The sequence below is a fragment of the Wyeomyia smithii genome, chromosome 1 (assembly GCF_029784165.1).
Source record: "Wyeomyia smithii strain HCP4-BCI-WySm-NY-G18 chromosome 1, ASM2978416v1, whole genome shotgun sequence".
Classification (NCBI taxonomy): domain Eukaryota; kingdom Metazoa; phylum Arthropoda; class Insecta; order Diptera; family Culicidae; genus Wyeomyia; species Wyeomyia smithii.
In genome coordinates, this window is record NC_073694.1 from 27,873,958 (window position 1) to 27,900,748 (window position 26,791).

At 39.3% G+C, this 26,791-nt stretch overlaps 3 protein-coding genes across 5 annotated transcripts; all 3 read left to right on the forward strand.

The window, feature by feature from the left end:
* The first annotated feature begins 10,008 nt into the window (after window positions 1-10,008).
* Window positions 10,009-12,466, forward strand: LOC129734088 (zinc finger protein 728-like). Of its 3 annotated transcripts, none has more exons than XM_055695826.1 (3): window positions 10,009-10,509; window positions 10,585-11,687; window positions 11,740-12,466. In XM_055695826.1, the coding sequence occupies exons 1-3, from the start codon at window positions 10,235-10,237 to the stop codon at window positions 11,973-11,975; spliced, it is 1,614 nt and encodes a 537-aa protein (XP_055551801.1). In that variant the 5' UTR covers window positions 10,009-10,234; the 3' UTR covers window positions 11,976-12,466. The 3 variants fall into 3 exon arrangements, with proteins under 3 accessions (XP_055551801.1, XP_055551809.1, XP_055551795.1); XM_055695834.1 differs by having other exon boundaries at window positions 10,585-11,654; XM_055695820.1 differs by having other exon boundaries at window positions 10,585-12,466.
* Window positions 12,467-13,278: 812 nt separating this feature from the next.
* On the forward strand, window positions 13,279-13,789 carry LOC129716661 (putative zinc finger protein 355P). The gene is made up of 2 exons (XM_055666496.1): window positions 13,279-13,298; window positions 13,345-13,789. The coding sequence occupies exons 1-2, from the start codon at window positions 13,279-13,281 to the stop codon at window positions 13,787-13,789; spliced, it is 465 nt and encodes a 154-aa protein (XP_055522471.1).
* A 61-nt stretch (window positions 13,790-13,850) lies between these two features.
* Window positions 13,851-22,905, forward strand: LOC129716662 (zinc finger protein 62 homolog). Its single transcript, XM_055666497.1, has 4 exons — window positions 13,851-15,271; window positions 15,345-16,771; window positions 20,205-20,438; window positions 20,492-22,905. The coding sequence occupies exons 2-4, from the start codon at window positions 16,002-16,004 to the stop codon at window positions 21,681-21,683; spliced, it is 2,196 nt and encodes a 731-aa protein (XP_055522472.1). The 5' UTR covers window positions 13,851-15,271; window positions 15,345-16,001; the 3' UTR covers window positions 21,684-22,905.
* The last annotated feature ends 3,886 nt before the right edge of the window (window positions 22,906-26,791 follow it).

Sequence of the window (26,791 nt, forward strand, 5' to 3'; positions counted from 1 at the left end):
CAGAAATTGTCTCCAAATGCCGTTTTGAAATCCAATATGGCGACTTCCGGTTCCTAAACAACAGTGGCAAAAGACCAAATAACACTCATTATAGGTATTTCCGGGATTGTTATGATGCACTAAAGCTACAAATCGACCTCAGACAACATTATGAATTGTAAAATGATGACTTCCGGTGAATGGGAAACTGCCGATTAAACGATGATTGCATCATATTCGTTTCGTTTCCATCACTGCTTGGGATTAGTTTACATTTACACGTCGTGCCCTGATTATTTGAATATTTCTTCTTCGTGCCTCGATAAGCTACATCTATTATATTATCAATATTTAACTCCCGGAATGGCGTTAGTTTTACATACAAACAATATACGCACGAAATCTACAACATATTTTTTTCTGTGAAAGTATGAAATTGAGTCAACTAAATCTAAAATTGAGTAAACTCAGTTTCGTGTGTGAGAATGTCACACGCTCACAGAAATTCAACAACAATGCACAGTGGTACAGTAAGGCAATGTAGGCGGACATGAGTTTAGTCTATTTAGTCATTTTTTATGTGCAAATGAAAATTAGGGTGTTCCTGAAATCGACTAAATAAAAAAACTAACTTTTTTATTTGCAGAAATAAATGTATACATTCATCGGCACAGTTGTAGATCAACGAATTTTAAGCAACTTTCGGTATTTCTTCACAATATTTATACAATATTTGTTCTTTCAAATGATACCAAAAAATATTATTTATGTTTGCCCTAAACGGAGACATTAATATTTTAAAAGGGCCTATTTTTAAAATAGAAATAGTGAAAACTCTTCATCTGTACAATATATCGACAATGTTTTTTCGTCAAAATTGGCGTATTTTTGATTAAAGTTACCGAAGAAAACTTTATTTTTAAATTTGAATTGAAAAAATAGAGCGAAAAGACTGTTTTTGGAAACCAAATTTATTGTCTACAAAAAAGTTACTTAGAATTAGTTGATCTACAAGTTTGCCAAAGAATGTTTACAATTATTTATGTAAATAAAAACAAGTTAGTTTGTTTTTAGTTCGTTGATTTTAGGACCACCCTAATTTTCATTTGCACATAAATAGAGGACTATGTATAAAAAACAACTTTTTACAAAAACTATGGCTTTAAACCGCAAACCAAAATCGCAACGAAAAGCTTATGTCCGCCTAAAATGCCTTACTGTACCACTGTGCAATGAGTTTAGTTACCTTTTTCACCACAAGAGGGGGTGTTCCCTGTCTGTCTTCACGGAAATATATGGGAAATCCTAGAGTGAACTATATTGTTATTTTAAGATATTTGAATTTACGTACGCCATCAGCAAATCACAGTTTTTCTAAATAGTTTTATTGTCGCTTCTCTACAAAATTTAGCGAATTAGCGTTTCGAAGGCCAAATTTTTAGTGACGCTAACAGTTTCGCTAACCAGCTCAAAAACTAGCGAAGTCGCTAAACCGCTAACTGAATATTAGCGTCGCACTAGCGATTAGCGATTTAGCGGAATAGTGCCCACCACTGGTCTTTAGCTTACAGGTTTCACACCGCTTTAGTTCGGTGGTGGAGGAGTTACCTGAACACAAGCAGCTTGAGCGGATAGTAGTAACCATCCCCGATGAATGTCGTAATATTTATCAGTTTTGATGTCGTTTTATTCATTTACGAATTGACGAATTTGACGAGATTTATTACGCAATATATTTCGATAATGTCTGATAACCATTTCTGATGTATTAAAAATTATAGAAATAAATGAAAAATATAGGTTGCATAAAACGTGATAGCTATCGGATACTCAAATACTTTTTTCTTTACTAGTAAATGAATTCTACGTGAATTTCACATGAAGTGCATATGTCTACTGCATAAGATTCATAGGATAAATCATCTCACCAGTTCATAATGAACTCAAATGACAATCACGTAAAATCTACACTCAAAATATTTTTCACGTTGTTGTTACGTGAAATTTCCTGTACTTATTCATTTTCTGTCATTTTGCATGATTTATGTGACAATCATAACATCTACGTGAAAATCACATGCATAGTATGTTTTATCACGTAGTATCTACGTGAACTTGGCAACGTCAAACAGAATGTCATAGGAGAAGTATCGCGTGAACTCTCTATGTGAATATACACAGAAATCAAAATGGCGAAGCTGTTGTCTAACTCAGTCTCTGACAATAAAAAATTCTATTTTATTTCATTTAGAATTTCTCGACGGCTTGCCAATAAGTGAGCTTTACAGGTTTCACACAGATTTAGTTCAAAGGTCGAGGAGTTTCCTATACATAAACAGTTGCAGCTTACAATAGTTATCGCCGGCAAATGTCGTAATATTTGTCCGTTTCTATGTCGTTTGATTCATTTACGAATCGGCGCTTTTGCATGGCCGTGCGATTTGTCAAGCAACATATTTCTATAATTTCTAAAAACTATTTGCCGTCTTTTAAGAATTGGGGAAACAAAATTTGGAAATTTTACGTTGTATCAAACGTAGTAGCTAGCAGATAATCGAATGCTTTCTATTTTACCGGTAGTTGAATTCTACGTGAAATTCACATAAAATGCATATGTCTGCTGTATAAGATTCATAGGATTAATCATCTCACCAGATCTTGATGAACTCAAATGACAATCACGTAGAATCTACGTGAAAATGACAGTGGAAAATATTCACATAACTTTTCCGGTAATAATGACGTGAAAATTATTTTGAGTGTGTCCTTTTAGGTAAATGGAATTGAGATAATCTGTTTCAACAAAAATCAAGGAAGAATCCGAGAAGATAAAAGTGGAAGAAATTACGTTATTCGGCACTCTGTTGTGTGGTGCTGACATGCAGTGCATAAAATAAAAATAATAATAAATAATAAAATAAATCATCGTACATTAATTTGTTCAGTTTTCCTAGTCTAGAACTATAAATTGAACCTCCCTACAAAAATCATCATAGACCATCGCACGGTGACGTCACGCACCAGAGTTTGACAGTTACTGGTAACTTTGATTACCTCCGAGTGATGCAGTTTGGTTCTCAATTATAGCAAATCTTTTCGATTGTGACCAAAATGTCCTTTGAATGTTGTACGTGAGGTGCCAGTACAATGAGAACAATTATAAATTGAGCAGCATTTCCACTACGCGCGTGGTCCCCGTGGTTCTATGGTTAGCGATGTCGGTCGGCTAGCTCTCCCACACGGTTGTGATGCCGGGTTCGATTCCCGATCAGCTCGAGGGTCTTTTCGAGCTGGAAATTTTCTCGACTCAGCACTGGGGCACGGTGTATCGTTGTACTTATCCTACAACATGCAAAATGTGCCGAAAACAATATCGATAACGTATTCTCTCAACTAATCTAGTTGATCGAGACCGCATTAGCCCCCCAGGCTAGCGTGCGATATTGTTTTTCCACTACGCGCACGATTGCTCCATCAGAAAAAAGCACAAAGTCCAAAACGTAAACAAAGTTACCACTAAGTGTCAGAAAAGTGAGATTGAAGAGATTCGGTGAGATAGTCTATTGCCTTAGAGCAATAAACAACCAGCAGCGTACACGCAGATGCGGGAATGTTAGAACTCGAAAAAATTGTATAGTTTTATCATGTGCTTCATATGCAGCAACTATGAGGGGTGATAGATATACATATGCTCCACATTTTGCAACTGGTGACTTTTAGAAGGCGTATAAAAGAAACGCGCCTTCGGGAAAAGGCTCATGCATGATGAAAAGGCTTTTGACAATGTGTGGCATGATGGCCTGGTGTACAAGCTCCATCGACACAATTTTCCGATATATTTGATCAAGATCATCAAAAGTTATCTCTCGGACAGAGCTTTTCGGGTTTCCTTGCACAATGTGTGCTCAGAGCAACTCAACATCGATGCAGGAGTGCCCCAAGATAGTATCTTGGGATTGCTCCTGTATAACATTTACACCTCGGACATCCCACCTCTCCCGGGGGGTGGAGTGTTGTCCCAATTCGCGGATAATACCGCGATCATGTATCATGATCTGACACGCAGGCTGCAAGGAGGCCTGGATGCTCTGAATGAGTACTATACCAGCTGGAAAATTGTGATCAATGTGGCTAAGACCCAGGTCATTTTGTTTCCACATTCGAGATCGCCCAGGCTTGTTCCTGCTGACGATTGCAGGATACGGTTCAGTGGCTCCCTCATACAGTGGTCCAACGTGGTGGTTTATCTTGGTCTGTCTCTGGACAGTCATTTGATTTTTTGGGCACATGTCGATAAGACTGTGAACAAATGTAGCATCCTCATCAAGGCATTATACCCCTTGATTTGTAGGACATCGACATTGTGTCTGAAGAATAAGATGACTGTCTACAGACAGATAATTTACCCCACGTTGGAATACGCAGCACCAGTTTGGAAGGGCTGTGCCCGGACACACAGGCTGAGGCTCCAGCGCGTGCAGAACAAAATCCTAAAAGTGATTCTGAATCTTCCCCCCTGGACGAGAACAAGCGAGGTACATGAGCTTGCAAACTTGGATACCTGGACAGTACAATTCGATCGCTACTGCATGAAATATGGAGGGAGGTGCTCCAATTCCGAACACGCGATTATCCGCGAGCTGTAGGTTTAAGTCTGTATATAGTAGGTTAAGCAGGTAGAGTATTTCTATAATTAAAACCAGATGCTCAAACATCACTATATTAAAAATTATAATAGAAATAGCCAGATTACCAACAAACTCAAAAGCATAAGAGAAACCAAAGATGAAATGCGTTACAGCAAACCACAGAGAACAGACGTTCATCTTCTTTTCAAAAGATGTGTAAAAACTTGCAACCGTCATTTACCACTAAGTGGTAATGCTCCCGCTATGTGGCGCTTTCGTCACTTACAAACCAAGCACTGATATCGATAAAATATCGATACAGCAATATTTATGCATTGTAACTGGGGCACCACAACACAAGACAGATGTCGATTTTTTGATTCAAATTTTCACACACGATTTTCAAATTTCTTCATATGAACATGAATGTCTGTTCTCTGTGAGCAAGCCACTTGTATTGTAAAATTATTGTAATTAACGAAAAAAAACAGAAATACATTGAAAATTTGGTCAAAAAAAAAAGGAAAAGGCTCATTCTTGGATACCTTCAACATCGATGGACGCAATGGCAACTCTAGTCAAGCAGAAGAGGAGAATGCGAGCAGGAGTGGACGACACACAAACAGGAGGAAGGACTATGGATGGCGCGGAGGGCCTTATCGATTCGGCAACGGATGTACAGGGCGGAGGACCTGGACCTGCTGTGTGCAGGCGGCCGGTACCGGGGTTGATACAAGCATGTTATGCTTCATCATTCACTCAACCGGACCCAATGCAGGCTGTAGCCGATAACCCGCTAGCTGCTAGTGGACTACCAATGGACAGCGTCGAGACAAATTCTCAAGCATCCGCTTGCTCTCCGAATCACGACATGTTGGATGTTATAAAATCTGATCTACCGATCACCAAGAGTGATGGATGACTTTTCAGAGAGGAAACAGCATCACAAGATGGGTCTGCATTTGCAGCAAGGATTACAAGACGAGGAGAGCTCTCTACCAGTACAGAAAAGTAAATAAAGGCGAACAATTGTTCAAGTGTGACAAATACGGCGAAACGTTCAAATCCGCTCATAAGCTACGGAAACATGTAATAAATCATTCAGGGGATTAAATTAGAGCCGTGGTACATGGCACAGGCTTTTTTACAATGATAAGTGTTTGTTCGACTTCGACTTCTGTGGCAAATTGTATAATTTAGCAAGAATTCCCAACTATCACATAGCTTTCGGACTCACGCTCACTCATCTTCTGCAAAATACGCGTTTTGATGGCATCTCCAGTGTTTGGCGTCCCTGAATTCTCCAGCGCCATGATCGTTGGATCGTCTGAAATCGCAAAACCAATTCCGTCTAGCTGATGCGCTGTAATACTAATTCAGTTCACGCAGTCGCCCATGGAATCACACGATGGCAGATTTGTCTAGATTAATTTGTGTAAAAGCCCGACTCGCCTTGTTAGGTCCGAGTCCTCAAATGACTTCTCCAGCTTCGACCATACTTCTCGGGCTGTCTTCGTTTTCCGGACGTGCTTTTCGATCTTTGTCTGCATTCCCGGCACGCACTAGAATTTTCAAGCTCCAGGCATGTTTCAACGGCAAACCTCAAGGTGGCCCAATTTCCTTGTCCTGTGAGCCGCTCAAGTTTGGGAAGGCTTGATGTGGACACGCTATTACCAGCAACACTTGAATATCCGGCAGGAACAGTAGTCATCTTCTTGATCAAACTTGTTTTTTTTTCTTTGAGTGAAAAAAAATCCAAAGAACTGCGAAAAACGCGGGAGCCCAATAACCTATTGATAAGAGTGTGGAATGAGAACGTCTAGTTCGGATAACAGTTGGAAGTATAATAAGAATTTATTGATCGCTCTCTTTATAAAAGATTGCCATGTTGGACACAGCTGGGTCTCAGCTTGCTAATCTGCAATTCTACCTGCTGTGTTAACTATCCCGTCTGAATTTGATAGTGTTAACGTTACCAACCAAATTGCCCATGGAGGCGAATGCCGCTTACTGGCCGGAATAATGAAATATCTGTTAAACAGCAACCGACGATGCTGGATAGCAACTGAGATCGTTTCATAATCAACAATATTCTGGGCAAGCCATGAGTTATAAGTCCAATAAATAATTTTTCATTCTCTTTCCAAACCTGAATCAATAAAGACGTGAACTACAAACTCTGCCTAGTTTATTAGGTTATAGGCCCAGCGTTGCAAAAACGAAGTATGAGTGAAGAAAAACTCTGGCTGTTTGACGGAAGTAACTTTGGGAACTGGAAATTTCGAATCGAAGTACTTATGGAAGACAAGGACTTGCTGGATCATCTGGAAAAGGACATCGATCAAAATTTTGTGGAGCTTGCGAATGATACTGCTGATGAAAAGAAACAGAAAAAAATGCTACGGAATGATTGGATGGCAAAGGATCGCAAATGCAAGAACTTGTCGGTACACCGAATCGCGGAGGATCAGCTTGAATATGTGAAGGACAAGACGACAGCAAAGGAAGCCTGGGAAGCTCTGAAAAATGCGTACGAGCGAGTTGGCATTGCTGGCAAATTGTTTCTGCGCTACGGCTCAAAAAAGGAGGAAATGTTAAGGCTTTTCTACTACAATTCGACAAGGTGCTTCGGGAAATGAAGGCGGCTGGAGTAAAGATGGATGAAGAGGATGTAGTTTGTCAGCTCCTATTAGCCATGCCGAAGTCGTATGAAGCTCTCATCACGGCTCTGGAAACCATCAAGACCGACGAACTTACTCTGGACTACGTCAAGAAGCGTTTATTGGATGAACAAATAAAACGTTCTAATTCCAATCACGATGAAAACGGAGGAGATTCGGCTTTCGCTGGGAGGAAGGTCGGATTCAAGTGCTACGGATGTCACCAGTTCGGGCACAAGCGTATAGACTGCCCCAAAAATCGTGCTCTGGACCGTAAGGAGCAAGAACAAAAGCCTAGAGGAAAATTTGGTCGAAAACAAAAAGGTGGTGTGAACTTAGCTAGTGAAAAAATGAGGTGTCGTTTATTGCTAGCACGGGTAATGGAGCGTTGTCAACGGTAACTCAAGGTATGAAAATACAGTGGTTTCTGGATTCCGGCGCAAAGGACCACATGCTAAGGGATAAATCATTGTTCGAAGAGTTACACCCTCTACAGCGGAAAATTCAGATAGCAGTGGCAAAGTCTGGTCAGATGCTTGTGGCCGAATACGCTGGTACTGTGAGAATAAACATGCTGGTGAATGGGACGAAGCAGCCATCTGTAGTGAACGAGATATTGTACGTACCGGACTTGCAGTGCAACTTGTTTTCAGTTCGTCGATTGGAGGACAACGGGATGATGGTAACAATTAGCAACGGAAAAGTAACGGTAGAAAAGAATAATCGAATTGTATGTACTGGTCAAAGAATGGGTCAGCTGTATGCCCTGGATATCTTTGCCCGCGACGTAAGTAAACCTGCATGCAGTAGTGCTATGACGACGAAAATTGAGAGTTTTGAGTTGTGGCATCCGAGGTATGGCCACCTGGGAGAAGCAAACATGAAGAACCTTTGGAAGCACGGAATGGTTGAGACAGCAGCAAAAATTCAAGAATGGCCAAGGGGATGCATTTGTGAGATATGTCTAGCAGGTAAGCAGACAAGGAACGCATTTGAAGAATCAGTAGAGAGACGATCGCGTCGACCGCTAGAACTGATCCATTCTGATGTCTGTGGACTATTCATCCAAGCCACTTGGAACAAGAAGCGCTATTATGTTACGTTTATTGACGATTTTAGCCACTTTACGGCAGTTTACTTGTTGGAATCCAAGGATGAAGTCCAGGAGGTGTTTGAGCGTTATCATGCGCAGGTGACCGCCTTCTTTGGCGTGAAGGTGACACGACTCAGGTGTGACAACGGTGGAGAATATTCAAGCAAGTCGTTCCGGAGATTTTGTCACACAGAAGGAATCCAACTAGAAACTACTATTCCATACACCCCCCAGCAAAACGGAGTGGCGGAAAGGACCAACCGCACTTTGCTGGATAAATCTCGTTCAATGCTTCAAGATGCAGGATTATCGAAGTCTATGTGAGGCGAGACTGTATTAAACGCTACGTACTTATTGAGTCGAAGCCCGTCGTCTGCAATTGTAGGATTAAGAACTCCCTTTGAAATGTGGTACGGAAGAAAGCCAAACATTGACAAACTGCGTGTGATTGGATCTGTGGCATACACCTGGGTGCCCAAGGAGAAGCGCGTCTAAGAAGCGAGAAAAATGTGATGGTAGGATATACACCCAACGGCTATCGAATCTGGGATCGGAGGAAGAAGACGATAATCATATCTCGAGACGTGGTGTTCGATGAGCAACAAAAAGTAAAGCCTGGAGTTAAGCCGGTTATGCATGAATCTGAAGAAGAACGAATTCTCGATTGTGTACAGGATGAAGTTGAAGCAGATGATCAGCAGAATTCTGAGAAAAATGAGCAACTGATTCCTGAATCAGATGATGAAGCAGATGATGCACAATACGTGTCTGAAAATGAAGAGGAGGAACCAACCGGTGCGCTCCCTTCGCAACCAGAACGTGACAACTGCTCGGCAGAAGTGATCACGAGGCACAGCGAACGGGAGCGCAAGCTCCCCGGTAAGTTCCTTGTTTATATTACCAGTTTTGGATCAAATTCTGCCGTTCAACATTACGCAGGTTCTTCAAAGGCAATGGACGAAACCGTGATGGCATATGCGCTGAACGCCGAGATGTTCGTGGAGGACCTTCCGTCAACGATCGAAGGGCTGAGAAAGCAAAGCGACTGGCCAGATTGGAGAAACGCCATCAACATCATAGTCGTCTTATTCAGTAGTTAACTGAAAAGATGCATAATTTTTTTGTCTGTTTTAAAAGATTTCACCAACGCAACGATCAAACTGTTGATGAGATCAAAATTTCTCTGACAGAATTCCTTGGCATATCCCCTGCCCAAAAACTGTTATGAAACAGAAATCACGAAGTGGAACCTGTCAAAAAACTGAACGGGAAATCATGCAGTAAATTATTTCATTTATTTTAACCGCAATGCGATTAACAAATTTAAAAATTCAAGAAACTGCACATGCTTGTTGTACAGAATATTTAGCGAAGGTGAAAACCATATCACTCAAACTCAAAATAATGTCATATGGTTCTAAAATGTTCAACTTGTCGAAGTTCTTCGCACAGAAAGGACACATGTTCGGTGAAACAAAAGGTTGTGCAATCATATTCAATTTGAAGTATGTATTACCCAAACAATTCAAATGTGAAAATCGCAAAAACACTTGAAATAAACGTGATAATTTTTTACCGTGTACCCAATGCTGAAATGACAAGCCTGGTGAAGTGAAATTCTAGGTGGTGAAGTAGTGGGGTAAACAATTTTGCCTGCATAAACTGGCGTTACTGCAATCAGCTGTCTTAGCTGTGCCATAAACTGGAAATGACAACTGGACAAGTGGGCACACAGAAGCGCAGCGGTACAAATTGAAAAACAAATTTCGGTCTTTCCTAAATTATCTAGAGGTGAAAAAGATATAGGTATTCCTGGTGCTTGGTTACTTTTTCGCTCTCTGGATAGAGTTCTGATAATTCGTTTAAGTGTGCGAATGGAAATGGGAGAATCTGTTTCAATGTTAATGGAGGGAGAATCCGGGACGATAAAGGTGGAAGAGATTACAATATTCGATACTCAGTTGCATGTTATAAGAACTGATCTACCGCTCACCAAGAATGACGGACGCTCCTTCAGTGAGGCAACGGCATCACCATGTGGATCAAGGGTAGTGGAAGGTGATCCTGAAATCAACAACACTATCGATAAAATCGTTAAAGCAGAGATGGCTGCAGCAGTGGACGGTGAAATTGCCGAGCCTAGCTCAAGGTAACTTTTGAAAGATTTTTAAGCTCAATTTGTTTGAAAAATTTTCATCTTTTTTCGTTTTTTTATTCGCACCAGCAAGACTAATGAATTGGACACAAACTACGATACGCATCAAACAGAGAAAAATAAACACAACACGCAACACATCACGGATCGCTCCTATAAATGCCTCATTTGCGGGAAAGTGGTCGGGTTCAAGTCTTCTCTTGCAAGACATATGCGCCTCCACAGTGACGAGCGACGGTACAAATGCGACATCTGCGGTAAGGAATGCATATCAGTAACTAAACTTAACGAGCACAAGAAGTATCACACAGCCGGTGAGAACGAATTGTTCAAATGCGACTTTTGTGGGAAAGACTTCGTTTATCGCTCTTCCCTATTAAGCCATATGCTCACTCACAGTAACGAGCGACCACACAGATGCGACATCTGCGGAAAGGATTACAAATCAGCATATGATCTGAATAAACACAAGAAGTGTCACACAGCCCATGAGGATGAACTGCACAAGTGCGACATTTGCGGGAAAAGTTTCGTGGAGCGTTTTGTACTTGTAAAACATTTGAACACTCACAATGATGAGCGACGGTACAAGTGTGACATCTGTGGCAAGAATTACAAGGCAGAAACCGGTCTGAATCTTCACAAAAAGTATCACACATCCCATGAGGATAAACTGCACAAATGTGCCCTTTGCGGAAAATGTTTCGTGCAACGCTGCAGTCTCGTATTACATTTGGACACTCACAGTGACGAGCGACGACACAAATGCGATATTTGTGGCAAGGATTACAAAACAATAATTCATCTGAATCGACATAAAAAGTTTCACACAACTTATGAGGATGAATTGCACAAATGCGCCATTTGCGGGAAAAGTTTCATGCATCGTTTTGTACTTGTAAAACATTTGAACACTCACAGTGACGAACGACGGTACAAGTGTGACATCTGCGGCAAGCAACATAAAACAAAAGAAGGTCTCAACAAACACAGGAAAGCACATAACGACGAACAATCGTTCAAATGTGATGAAGAAAAGCGCCTCCACAGTGACGAGCGACCGTACAGATGCGACATCTGCGGCAAGAAATCCAAATCAGCAAGTTATCTTAATCAGCATAAGAAAAATCACACACTTGGTGAGGATGAACTGTATAGATGCGACTTTTGTGGTAAAGGTTTCGTTTGTCATTATTTACTATTGAAACACTTGTACGTTCACAGTGAGGAGCGACCGCACAGATGCGACATCTGCGGCAAGGATTACAAATCACCAGCTGGTCTGTATCAACACCAGAAGTATCACACATCTCATGAGGATGAACTGCATCAATGCGCCATTTGCGGGAAAGGTTTCGTGTTTCGTTACGCACTCGCAGCACATGTGGAAACTCACAGTGATGAGCGTCGGTACAAGTGCGACATCTGCGGCAAGCAGTACAAGACAAAAGGTTTTCTAAACAAGCATAGAAAATCACATAACGGTAAACAAACGTAACGAACGCGGCGGAATGCTCAGTACAACATTGGAAAAATTCAGCTTGTAAATGCAGTTGAAGCTTCGCGAGAAACGAACTTGAACAGAGGCGAGCAATCATTCAAGTGCGATGAATATAAAATTTTTAAAGTTGATCAGCAGTATAAATTCATGCAACAAATGTAAAGAAACGTGATAATTTTCTGCAGTGTACCCAATTCTAAAATAGCAACAAACAGACTGAGTATGGTGAGTTGAGTTCTGTGTGGTGAAAACTTTTTTGAGGAACTGGAAATGACAACCAAACACACAAAAAAGACAGAATAAGACGCTGCGGTACGTGCGGTACAAGATAAAAAAAAAAATTTCGATCCGTCTTAAACGGTCTAGAGGTGAAACAGTTCTGTCGGTTGATTGCTAGAGTTAAGATAACTCGTGTAAGTGCTTTTGTGCGAATGGAGTTGGGAGAATCTGTTTAATAAAAATGCAGGAAGAATTCGGAACGATAAAAGTGGAAGAGATTACGATATTCGACACTCTGTCAAATGTTATAGAATCTGATCTACCGATGATCGAGGAGGAAACGGGACGACAAAATGGAACAAGTGTAATAGAAGATAAATCAGCAATTGACAATAATTTTCATAAAACCGGTAGAACAAAAACTATTGCAGCAGCTGATAGTGAAATTCCCGCTTCTGGCTCACGGTAACTTTCGGAAAATTTTTGATTTAGCACTCTTCAAATTCTTCGTTTCTGACTTAGGGTTTCTGTTCCAGCGAAACGAATGAATTGGAACCGAGCCCTACTGATGGCAGCCAATGGAAACACATTTACAATATTTGTGGAAAGGAGTACGAAACAAAGCGAGTTCTCCATCGGCACAAGAAAACACATAATGGCGAACAATCGTTTATTTCTGACGAAAGTAGCGACACGTTGAGCACAGCCCGCAAGCTTAATAACCATAATACGCATCATACAGAGGAAAATAAATACAAGTCGAGTGAGCGACGGTACAGATGCGACATCTGCGGCAGAGATTACAAGTCAGTATATAAGCTTAATGAGCACACAAAGTATCACACATCCGTCGAGGATGATTCGCACATATGCAACCTTTGCGGGAAAGTTTTTGTTAGTCGCTCTCACCTGTTACAACATAAGCACATTCACAGTGAGGGACTACGACACAAATGCGACATCTGCGAAAAAGATTTCAAACTACTACGTTATCTGAATAATCACAGGAAGTGTCACACAATCCATGAGGATGATTTATACAAATGTCCCATTTGCGGGAAAGGTTTCGTGCGTCACAGCACACTTTCAAAACATTTGAACACCCACAGTGACGAGCGGTACAGATGCGGCGTCTGTGGCAAGGAATACCAGTCGGCAAAGAATCTGAAGTATCACATGACACATCACAAATCCGAAAAGGATGAACTGCACAGTTGCGACGTTTGTGGGAAAGCTTACGTTTATCGCTCTGCCCTCTTACAACATATGCACACTCACAGTGACGAGCGAAAACACAGATGCGATATCTGCGGCAAGGATTACAAAACAGCAACTAATCTGAAAACTCACAAAAAGCATCACACATCCGATGACGATTCACTGCACAAATGTACCATTTGCGGAAAAGGCTTCGTGCTTCGCTACGGGCTCAAAAAACATTTGGAAACGCATAGTGACGAACTACTGTACAAGTGTAAGATCTGCGACAAGCAGTACAGAAGCAGAGGAGGACTGTACCTGCACAAAAAGGCACATCAAGATGAGCAATCGTGACGAATTCAACGAAACGTTCAAAGCTTTCCGGAGTAATAATGTAATCCCACGAGGCACATGGCAAAACGCTGAGCGACTATTCACATGCGAGACCTATGCCAAAGTCTTAAAACTTTCATCAATAATCGATCCTTCCAGTGTGATATCTGTGATTGTACATACGTGTTGCGCAGCGGTTTATCCTTGCACCGAAAAAGTACGATGGATCGATCGTAATGCCCGATTTGGTGGAAGATATTAATCGAAAAAAATTGTAAAACTTTGACTAAACACTAGTTTTTAGAACAACCTTTGCAATATATAACATAAAAGACTAAGAAAGAGTTGTGCATTTTGTTAAAGTAGAATATACCAATTCAATTCGACTTTTCATGTAAAAAACTCAAACTGATTTTCAAGAGGTGCTTTGCAGGAAAGTACACATGACTCTGGCGCAAGTTTACTATGAAGGCCGTACGCAAACGCATGGGTCAGCATCAAGGAGTGTGAATTTTTACGTGAGTCCCGTAATACGACCGCATTCACTTCATTCTGATTTCACCGTGAAGCGAATCGTAATAAGTATCATTATATTGGTATAAATGCATAAGACAAGTGCGAAATAACGTGATAATTTTTTACAGTGTACTCGTTTCTTAAGTTGAAATCCAGTGTGGTGAAAAACAATTCTACCAACACAAACTGACGTAACGGACGTAACAGCAATCAGCTGTGCCACAAAACATTTCTGGTGGCTGGAAATCAATGACTATACAAAGGTGAGGAAGAAGAAGACATTTGTCTGTTTAGTAACGAAAATAAGGTAAACAGAAGCACGTGTTGGGGTTGTGACGTAGATCTCCAAAAACGCGAAAATGTCATTTAGAATTGTGTTCCGCATTGTTTAACGACGCAGGTAGGCGTTTTCAGCCGTAAACTGTCATAACTTGTTAAAATTTCTTTTAAAAAATTACCGAACATTGACTTTTGGACATTGTTTTTTGACTTCCACGTCATCAGTGTTGACAAAAAAGAAGCCCTTTAAACCCGAGACTCAAACCATCTCCGTACCTATCTATATTCCATTGACTGGAAATGACAACCAAACACAGAAGAAAAAAAAAAACGCTGCGGTACAAGGGGTACAAGATAAAAAACAAATTTTGGTGTCTTCAATGGTCTAGAGGTGCGAATAAGAATTCTAACTTTTTATTGCTAGAATTTTGATACCTCGTGTGCATTTAGGCAAATGGAATTGAGATAATCTGCTTTAATAAAAATCGAGGAACAATCCGGGACGATAAAAGTGGAAGAGATTACGATATTCGACACTCTGTTGGATATTATGGAATCTGATCCACCGATCACCAAGAGTGATGGACAATTTCTCAGAGAGGAAACGGCATCACAAAATGGGTCTGCTATTGACACTACTATCGATAAAACCGGAAAAACGAAAACTACTGCAGCAGCCGATGGTGGAATTGCCGCTTCTAGCTCAAGGTAACTTTAGAAAAAAAAAAACAGCAGTCTTCAAGTACCTCGTTTCTAGCTTGGGTTTTGATTTCTGTTCCAGCGAAACAAATGAAAACAAATTGAAAACGGACCCTACTGATGGCAGCCAACGGAAACACATTTGCAACATTTATGGGAAGGAGTACGAAACAAAGCGAGTTCTCTGTCAGCACAAGAAAACATATAATGGCGAACAATCGTTTTTTTCTGACGAAAGTTGCAAATCGTTAAGCACAGCCCTCAAGCTCAATAACCATAATACGCAGCATACAGAGGAAAATAAATACAAGTGCGATATACGTGAGAAAACTTTTCTCCAGAAAAAGAAAACGAAACACATGACGCAACACACGAAGGATCGCGCTCATAAATGTTTCATTTGCGGAAAAGGGTTTAGCTTCATATCGCACCTTGCAAGACATACGCAGTTCCACTGTGACGAGCGACGGTACAGATGCGACATCTGCGGCAAAGATTACAAATCAGCAGCCAGTCTATACAATCACAAGAGGTTTCATATATTCCATGAAGATGAGCTACATAAATGCCTCATTTGCGGAAAGGAATACAAATCAGTATATAAGCTTAATGAGCACACAAAGTATCACACATCCGGTGAGGACGAATTGCACAGATGCGACCTTTGCGGGAAAGTCTTCATTTACCGCTCCAACCTCTTAAATCATAAGCACACTCACAGTGAGGAACGACGGCACAAATGCGACATCTGCGGCAAGAATTACAATCAGTATATAAGCTAAAGGAGCACATCAAGTATCACACATCCGTCGAGGGTTATTCACACAGATGCAACCTTTGCGGGAAAGTCTTCGGTCGTCGCTCTAACCTCTTAAGACATGAACACACTCACAGTGAAGAACAACGACACAAATGCGACACCTGCGGAAAAGATTTCAAATTACTATATTATCTGAATGTTCACAGAAAGTATCACACAATTCATGAAAATGATTTGCACAAATGTTCCATTTGCGGGAAAAGTTACGCGCGTCACGACGCATTTACAGAACATTTAAACACCCACAGTGACGAGCGGCACAGATGCGACATCTGCGGCAAAGAATACCAGTCAGCAAAGAAACTGGAGTATCACATGAGGTATCACACAACCGGAAAGGATGAACTGCACAGTTGCGACGTTTGTGGGAAAGCCTACGTTCATCGCTCTACCCTCTTATATCATAGGCAGACTCACAGTGACGAGCGAAAGTACAGATGCGATATCTGCGGTAAGGGTTACAAAAGAGCATGCATTTTGAATCGACACAAGAAGCATCACACATCCGGGGACGATGTACTGTACAAATGCGCCATTTGCGGAAAAGGCTTCGTGCTTCACTACGCGCTCAAACAGCATTTGGAAACTCATAGTGACGAACTACTGTACAAGTGTGAAATCTGCGGCAAACAGTACAAAAGCAGAGGTGGACTCTACCTGCACAAAAAGGCACATCACGACAAACAATCGTGACGAATTCTACGAAACTTCCAAAGCTTTCCGGATTAATAATATAATCACAGAGAACAGACATTCATGTTCATATAAAGAAATTTGAAAATCGTGTGTGAAAATTTGAATCAAAATACGTTAATACACTCTCGACATCTGTCTTGTGGTGCCCCAGTTACACTGCATAAATATTGCTGTATCGATATTTTATCGATATCAGTGCTTGGTTTGTAAGTGACGAAAGCGCCACATAGCGGGAGCATTACCACTTAGTAGTAAATGACGGTTGCAAGTTTTTACACATCTTTTGAAAAGAAGATGAACGTCTGTTCTCTGTGATATAATCCCACAAGGCACATGTCAAAGCGCTGAGGGGTTGTTCACATGCGACACCTATGGCAAAGTCTAAAAAATCTCCTCTCAGGGTATGCACGCAAAAGAAAATACACACTTTCATCACTAACACAGTGAACCATTTTTTTGCTTTGGCTTCTATGTATGATTTTTTGATAAAGTTTGATGCGAACATAAATTTCCCTGAGTTTGAACATATTTCAACTTCAGGAGCAACAATGGCGCTATTTTGAATTTTTGAGAAACTGGAAATTCTAAGAGTTTGTCCACATATTAGCATCTTTTTACCCATATTTTGAAAAAAAAAACGGATCTCAAATCGGTCAAAAACTGAGCTCAAAACGGTGATTCTACGAAACCGGTTTTGGCATAGTTTTAGTACATTTCACAAAGCAAAATAATATCGATTATTTCTGAGCATTATTCGCTAATATCTTAAAGTGGTAGTCAAATTATATCTTATTTTGAGTAAAAAAGTCTCAGAAATCGAATAGTAAGTATCTGATCTACGTGAAATGTCAGCAAAATGTCGATTTTGCCCCAATTCCCCTACAATACAAAAATAGGTTTATCTGCTGACATTTTACTTAGATCAGACACCTACCATTCGATATCTGAGACTTTTTTATTCAAAATAAGGTATAATTTGACTACCACTTTAAGATATTAGCGAATTACCATTAATGCTCAAAAATAATTATTTTGATTTGTGAAATATACTAAAACTATGCCAAACCCGGTTTCGTAGAATCATCGTTTTGAGCTTAGTTTTTGTCCGATTTAAGATCTGTTTTTTTTTTTAAAGATGGATAAAAACATGCTAATATGTGAACAAACTCTTAGAATTTTAATATTTGGCCTCAAAACAAAATGGCGTCGAAAAACATCAAAAATTACCGGTTACTCAAAAATTCAAAATGGCGCCATTGTTGCCCTTTAAGTTGAAATATGTTCAAACTCGGGGAAATTTAGTTTTGCATAAAAATACACAAAAAACTTTATATAGAAGCCAAGGCAGAAAAAAGTCAATTTTTGTTGCACTGTGTAATCGATCCTTCCTGTGTGATATCTGATGATGTGTTTATTCTTGCACCGAAAAAGTACGATGGAACGATCGTAATGCCCGATTTAATAAAATATATTAAATGAAAAAGTTGTAAGACTTTGACTAAACATTAGTTTTTAGAACAACCTTTGCAGTATATAACATAAAAAACTTAGGAAGAGTTCGGAGGAAAGTACACATGCCTCTGGCGCAAGTTTACTATGAAAGCCGTACGCAAACGCATGGGTCAGCATCAAGGAGTGTGAATTCTTACGTGAGTCCCGTAATAGGACCGCATTCACTTCATTCTGATTTCACCGTGAAGCGACTCCCGTAATAAGCACCGTTATATTGGTATAAATAGTGATACTCAGAGAAAGAGAGAGAGATAAGCGATGAAAAAGCCTCGCCAATTTGGCAACTAGGTTTCACATGACAGAGGTGCCAGATCTCTTCTCAAAGCGCAATGTTGATTAACTTTTCCACAGAGGGGATTCACTGCTGTCAAATTTCATATATGTGTGCGTTATCGCAGATCAACTCTGGTCCATGACGTTTGTTGGTCCATGATGTTTGTAACTATGAACAATAATGGGGGGAAAAATCACTACACAACACATTCATGGAAGTTTTCCGCGGTTTCTCGAGTTTTGATAAAAAAAACGTTCCAATTCTATAATATTCCACATCGATAAATTTCATGAGCAAAAAGAACAAAAACCAAACGCCATATTGCCGAATATGTCGGTTACACGATGTTTGACAGATAGATCCCCCCTGCTTTTTCATTCGACTCATTTAACTGATTTTAACGGTGGAATTCCTTGGGAATAATAAAGTGAATCACAAAAACCGTAAAGCTGTTAAATTTTATATTTAGGTTTAGTTTTATATGCTTGCACCTTAATTAATCATTATTTTATTGACCATACAAAAGGTTTGTGAACTACCAGTTGAAAATCACTGTGATAAAGCAATTTAGAAGCATTCTCGATTCATTGTTTAGTAATAGAACCCGAAAAACGTGTGAAAATAAAAATATCCTTTATTGTTCCTGATAGCAACACCTTTCAACGTGTTCCTTTCTTGTTCGTTTGGCTCACAACATTCCCTTCGCATATCTCTCCCTCTTAGTATTGTATAAAAACAAGTGCGAAATAACGTAATAATATTTTACAGTGTACCAAATTCTTAAGTTGAAATCCTGGGTGGTGAAATCGAAAAACAATTTTACCCTAAGACAAGACGCGACAGCTGGCTTCTTATTTTTCTTTTCGTAACGGCCGTCATCCCCGTCGATTTTTTTTTGAACGTTCCATACCGTTGATGCCAGAATGATTATTTTTAACAACTTCTGCAGGTCAATGAAAATAGAACAAATTAAAATTGCAATATATAGGCGAATAATTCTCAATTTTTATTTATTATTTTATGTTCAATAAAGCATACTTCTACTATCAAATTTTTTCTTCCTAAGTTTCTTGGTACCCAAATATTTCCTTCCTAAGTTTCTTGGACTTCAACCGAAATAGTAAAAAACGATTAATCAATGCATTTTTAAAGTTATAACAGTGAAATACATCACTCGGTAATATCATGTACCTTGCATACTTTTGCATCATTATTTATGAACAATTATAATAGCTAAATTATGACTCTCCAGCATCACTGCTTTACAGTGAAAAGTAACCTCGTTGTATTTTCTACGTGACGATTGCGTTATCGGATTCAGCCAATCAGCAGCCGGTTCGAATTGGTTGCATGTAACGGTGACCAGCTGTCGCGTCTTGTCTTAGATTTTACCTGTAAAAACTGACGTAACGAACGTAACAGCAATCAGCTGTGTGACAAAACATTTCTGATGGTTACTGGAAATGACAATCAAACACACAGAAGAAAAAAAAAAGGAATAAAACGCTGTGGTACAAGATAAAAAACAAATTTCGGTGTGTCTTAAATGGCCTAGAGGTGAAAATAAGAACTCTGACGCTTGATTGATAGAATTTTGATAGCTCGTGTGTTTTTGAGGTAATGGAATTGAGATAATCTGTTTTAATAAAAATGGAGGAACAATCTGGGACGATAAAAGTAGAAGAGATTACGATATTCGACACTCTGTTGGATGTTATGGAATCAGACCTACCGATCACCAAGAGTGATGGACAATTCTTCAGAGAGGAAACGGCATCACAAGATGGGTCTGCAATTGACAATACTATCGATAAAAACGCTAAAACGAAAACTACTGCAGCAGCCGATGGTGAAATTGCTGCTTCTAGCTCAAGGTAACTTTAGAAAAAAAATTTATTTCAGCAGTCTCCAAGTTCCCCGCTACTAGCTGGGGTTTTGCTTTCTGTTCCAGCGAAACGAATGAATTGGAAACGAACCCTACCGATGGCAGCCAACGGAAACACATTTGCAACATTTGTGGTAAGGAGTACAAAACAAAGCGAGTTCTCTGTCAGCACACGAAAACACATAATGGCGAACAATCGTTTATTTCTGACGAAAACAGCGAAACGTCAAGCAGAGCCCGCAAGCTTAACAACCATAATACGCATTATACAGAGGAAAATAAATACAAGTGCGATATGTGTGAGAAAACTTTCCTCCTGAAAATAAAAATTAGGAAACACATGAGGCAACACATGAAAGATCGCCCCCATAAATGTCTCATTTGCGAAAAAGGGTTTATCTACATATCAGATCTTAAAAGGCATACGCTGTTCCACAGTGACGAGCGACGGTACAGGTGCGACATCTGCGGCAAGGATTACAAATCAGTATATAAGCTTAATGAGCACGCGAAGTATCACACATCCGTCGATGATGATTCGCACAGATGCAACCTTTGCGGAAAAGTCTTCGTTTGTCGCTCTTACCTCTTAAATCATAAGCAAACTCACAGTGAAGAACAACGGCACAAATGCGACATCTGCGGAAAAGATTTCAAATTACTACGTTATCTGAATGTTCACAGAAAGTATCACTTAATTCATGAAAATGATTTGCACAAATGTCCCATTTGCGGGAAAAGTTACGCGCGTCAAGTCGCATTTTCAGTACATTTGACCACCCACAGTAGCGAGCTGCACAGATGCGACATCTGCGGCAAAGATTTCCAGTCAGCAAAGAAACTGAAGTATCACATGAAGTATCACACAACCGGAAAGGATGAACTGCACAGTTGCGACGTTTGTGGGAAAGCCTACGTTCATCGCTCTACCCTCCTATATCATAGGCAGACTCACAGTGACGAGCGAAAGCACAAATGCGATATCTGCGGCAAGGGTTACAAAAGAGCATGTATTCTGAATCGACATAAGAAGCATCACACATCCGATGACGATGTACTGTACAAATGCGCCATTTGCGGAAAAGGCTTCGTGCTTCACTTCGCACTCGAAGAGCATTTGAAAACACATAGTGACGAACTACGATACAAGTGTGAAATCTGCGGCAAACAGTACAAAAGCAGAGGAGGACTGTACCTGCACGGAAAGGCACATAACGGCAAACAATCGGGATGAATTCAACGAAACGTTCTAAGCTTTCCGGATTAATAATATAATCCCACGAGACACATGTCAAAGCGCTGAGCGACTATTCACATGCGAAATTTATGGCAAAGTCTTCAAATCTCTTAGTTTTTGCACGCAAAAGAAAATACACACTTCCGTCAATAATCGATCATTCCAGTGTGATACATATCTGTGATTGTACATACGTGTCGTGCAGCGATTCATCGTTGCACCGAACGAAGGACAGACTGGTTGTATACAAAGCACACGAATGAGACTTGTGTGCACAGACAAACGTGCCACTCGAAGGCGATTTAATCGACCAGAAAAATAATGATTATTTTTAAATTTTGCTTAGTGGGCAGTAATGCTGCTAGTTTCGCTATAAGCAAGCGTGCACATTCACGAAGATTTTTCAGGATTTTTCTTCGTAGAGGCACGTCTGTTTGTCTGCTGTGGTGTAAGGTTTACTCAGAAGAACAATATCACTAATCATAAGAAAAACAACACTGGATAGTAATGGATCGTAATGCCCGATTTGATAAAATATATTAATTGAAAAAGTTTTAAAACTTTGACTGAACACTAACTTCAAAACAATCTTTGAAATATGTAACATAAAAAACTCAGGAAGAGTTGTGTATTTTGTTGAAGTAGTATATACCAATAAACTGTTTTTGAAGAAGTTCTTCGGAGACATGCTAAAAGTTAAACACAAGAAAAGTACTCATGACTCAGGCGCAAATTTACTATGAAGGCCGTACGTAAACGCATAGCTCAGCATCAAGAAGTGTGAATGCTTACGTGAGTCCCGCAATAGGATCGTATCCACTTCACTCTGATTTCAACGTGAAGTGACTCCAGTAATAAGCACCATTATATAGGTATAAATGCATGAAACAACTGCGAAATAACGTAATAATTTTTTACAGTGTACCAAATTATTAAGTTGAAATCCAGGTAAAATTGTTTTTCGATTTCACCACGCAGTTTATGACGTAATAGCAATCAGCTGTGTCCGCTCACGCTCCCTAAAATGAATTCAAAAATGATTAGAAAACAATTCATTTCCATAAAAAGTGGAACAACACGAAAATTGAGTAACTCTGATGTTATTCAAAATTGTGTAACCATAGTATGAGCAAATAATGTGTATTTATTATTCAGCATGATGTATACAATATAACTCATTTTTTGTGTTTAATAAAACTCATTTAGTTCGTAAAAAATATCAGTTTATGTGTACAAAATTATTCATTTATTGAATTTAAAACTACTCAGTTTTGAAATTAAAACCTACACAGATTTAGATTTTGAAACTATCAAGTTTTTGAATAGAAAAATAATTATTTTTGAATTCAAAACTAACCATTTTCAGAATTAAAAAGTACTCAGTTTAAGAATTGAAAACCACTCAGTTTTAAATGCGATGTTAGCGTAAAGAGGGAGGTTTGTGCTGGTAACAGTCAAAACAAAAAAAAACTTAGGTTACATTCTATCTGAACGGTGTCTAATTATTTTTATTTTTTAAGTATATTTTGCTCTTTTGAGTGATGCATAATCACTTGATATTTTACACTCCCACAATTTTCCTGATGACACGAAAAACCTGAAAACTTTTGGTTTTTTAGAATGAATAATGAAAAAAGTTTTTATGTGTACCTTAAAGCTTTTTAAAATGTCCGTGACCACCTTCCCAGCGATTTTCTTATTTTTTAGAATCACTCAAACAGCCACAATAACAGGTAACACGGCCGCACAGGCTAAAAAATGGCGCACAAATGTTGAATCATAATGCCGCTTTTTCACTCGTGTCAAATAATGGTTTCGTTTTATGCAAAATTGAGTTATAGTGGTAAATTCAAAAATAAGTTATTCTAGATTAATCCAAAATCAGTGTAAATATTACACAGAATCACAAAATGCGGTATTCATTTTTTGACGTTTCAATGCAACTTATGAAATTGAATTAAAATCAATTCATTCGCAGTGTTACTTTTCACGAGCGTGTGTGCCACAAAACATTTCTGGTGACTGGAGATTGCAGCCAAACACACAGAAAAAAAGAATAAAACGCTGCATTACAGCATATATCAAGATGGCTTGACAAAATATTTTTTTAAAATTTTTTTACCACCAATATTTAAGGGTTAATTTGTGAGTTCGAAATCCAATTTGTGGTAATTTGTGGTTAAGTGGTTTCCGAGAAATTTTCTAAAAACTGAGTCAAGCCATCTTGAAACATGATTTTGCTTCAAATGAATCGGACAACGATGATATATACATCAATCAAAAGCTCTCAATTTGTGGTTCACGAAAATGTAATTTTAAGGTCATAATTACTAGGGTAGTGACGAATGCGATAATGACCAAAACAAAACGAATTGACAGCTATCCCATTGTTACGCATACCAATGCAACGACATTGAAAATGTTTTATTTGAAGCTGCAAAGTATAATCCGGAAAAGTGTAGCTACACTCTCATCGAATTCATCCCGGAAAAGAAAATACAAACTTTCATCAATAATCGATCCTTCCAGTGTGATATCTGTGGTGTACATACGTGTCGCACAGCGGTTTATCCTTGCACCGAAAAAGTATGATGGATCGATCGTAATGCCGATTTGATGAAAGATATTAATCAAAAAAATTGTTAAACTTTGACTAAACACTAGTTTTTGGAACAACCTTTGCAATATATAACATAATAGGAGGGTGGTATTCAAGACACGACCGCATGACGTTGGACTACGGTATTCTTATATTCCATTAAAACAATTAATAGAAACAATTGCAACTCTAGTATTTGCTGCAATTTTATCTAACAGTGTGTTTCTGAATGTTGAGACGTTAAAACGTTATAAATAATAATATATACTAAAAGAATGGATATCTTTCATTTAATCGCTGTCATTTCATACATATTCGAATCAACCCTTTGTTTGCTGCACTACCAAGACAATCATTTAATTGAGCGAATTGGTAAAATTTTCCTATCTAAGCAAAAAGCAAACTTTACGAAACTATCTGAAATTGGAGCCCAGAACGATTCAACCGAAAGTTTTAAATTTGAAAATTGTTTGACATTTAATCGATAAAACTCATGCTAGGTTAGTTCCAGCCCAGCATATAACTTCATGTATTTGAAAAAAAAAAACGTTTGGTTCAATAACTCAATATAGCAAGAGCTCAATCACACGTTTTTCGGTAGTTGTTATCAAGGTTTGGGCGAGTGACTCTTTTTACCAATAATTTATGATACTCAAAAGAACCCGTTTTGATCTAAATCGAATTTCTAGTAAATAAGTGTTGATCATTCATAGGTAGTAATTTTTCCTCGATGAATAAAGACTGGCTGAAGAAGTTAAAACCGCTGCTGTAAAATCAAATTCACAACTGTGTTCGTTAAGACGTTTTAATATTTTCAATGACAATAATAATCTTCGATAAACACCCGCTATAGTTATTCACACACATGCTATAACTATCTAAACACGCGTTAAAACTATTCATACACACGCTGTAGCTATAGCTATCCATACACACGCTATTCCTTTCCATACATCCGATACAACTATCTATACACACGCATAAGCTATCCAACCATGTGCTATTACTATCCATACATACGCTATAACTAATCATTACACACGCAGCAGCTATCCACACACAAGCTATAACTATCCGTACACACGCTGAAGATATACACGCAATAGCCATAATATGCTACACATGCTAGTGTCTTACACACGCTATAGCTAGCCATACACACGCAACAGCGCCATCCCTATCATCGCAAATGTCATAGCAATACAGATGCACATACGCTATATGTGCACACTGCACACACACTAAATGGCGGTAGCTTTCCTAGTGGCGGTGCTGGCTCGTGCAGTTTCTGGCTGTTTTCATCCAACGATATCTGAATTGGATTACCGCTGGTGGGGTCCAACTCAGATCGAAGGAGAACCGAACTGAATGAAGAAATGCAGCTTCCCACTACCTCCGCCGCTGCTGCCTGATACCACCGCTCTGGTTCTGCTGCAGCTCAGTTTGGCCGCTGGAATCAGCCACCGCTGCTGATTATACAAGACCGGCCTGGTGGCTGTTCACTTGTTAACTTATGACTGCTATGAGACGACACAGGCTATTATATAGCCCAAAGCAAAAATCCATCCGCGAGCAAACAAGAAGCGAGCTTGTGATTGGTTGAATGTGCACGACTTTTAACACAACTTTTAACTAGTTTAGTATCGAAAACATATTTAAATTATTATATGACAATCTTGCGCAATGTTTCCCCTATCAATCAAGCCATTGGTGTTTAGAATCTGTTCAGTGGTAATGATAAAAGAAGCATTTTAAAACGGTGTTGAAACACCTGTTGCAGCTACCGAAAGCGAGCTCGTTATTGGTTGAAAGCTGTGAGACTGTTTACAAAGTCAGATCGGTTGTATCCGTTAGTGTCGACTGTGCTTGTGAAGAGAGATGGTGATTGGTTGCTCGGTATGATTTAGACAATCGATGTGATTTATCAATTTTTCAATAGTGTATCTCGAACAATAGGTTATTTTTGTTACATAAATTCAACCGTAAAAGAATTTCTGATCGGTTGATGCCAAAACCTCGAAATTCTGAAAAGAAATGACTGATATATAAGCGCTCAAAACCTGACCACTTTTCCCTGGTTTTCCCCGGTTGAATTACTAGATTTTCAAATTCAGGTGCCTAACTTCGATATAGACGTTAGTCCAACGTCAAAAGACTTAGGAAGAGTTGTGTATTTTGTTAAAGTAGAATATACCAATCCAATTTGATTTTTCATGTAAAAAACTCAAACTGAGTTTCAAGAGGTGCTTTGCAGTAGAGTACACATGACTCTGGCGCAAGTTTACTATGAAGGCCGTACGCAAACGCATGGGTCAGCATCAAGAAGTGTGAACTTTTACGTGAGTCCCGTAATAGGACCGCATTCACTTCATCCTGATTTCACCGTGAAGCGACTCGTAATAAGTATCATTATATTGATATAAATGCATAAGACAAGTGCGAAATAACGTGAAATTTTTTTTCAGTGTACCCATTTCTTAAATTGAAATCCAGTGGTGAAATCGAG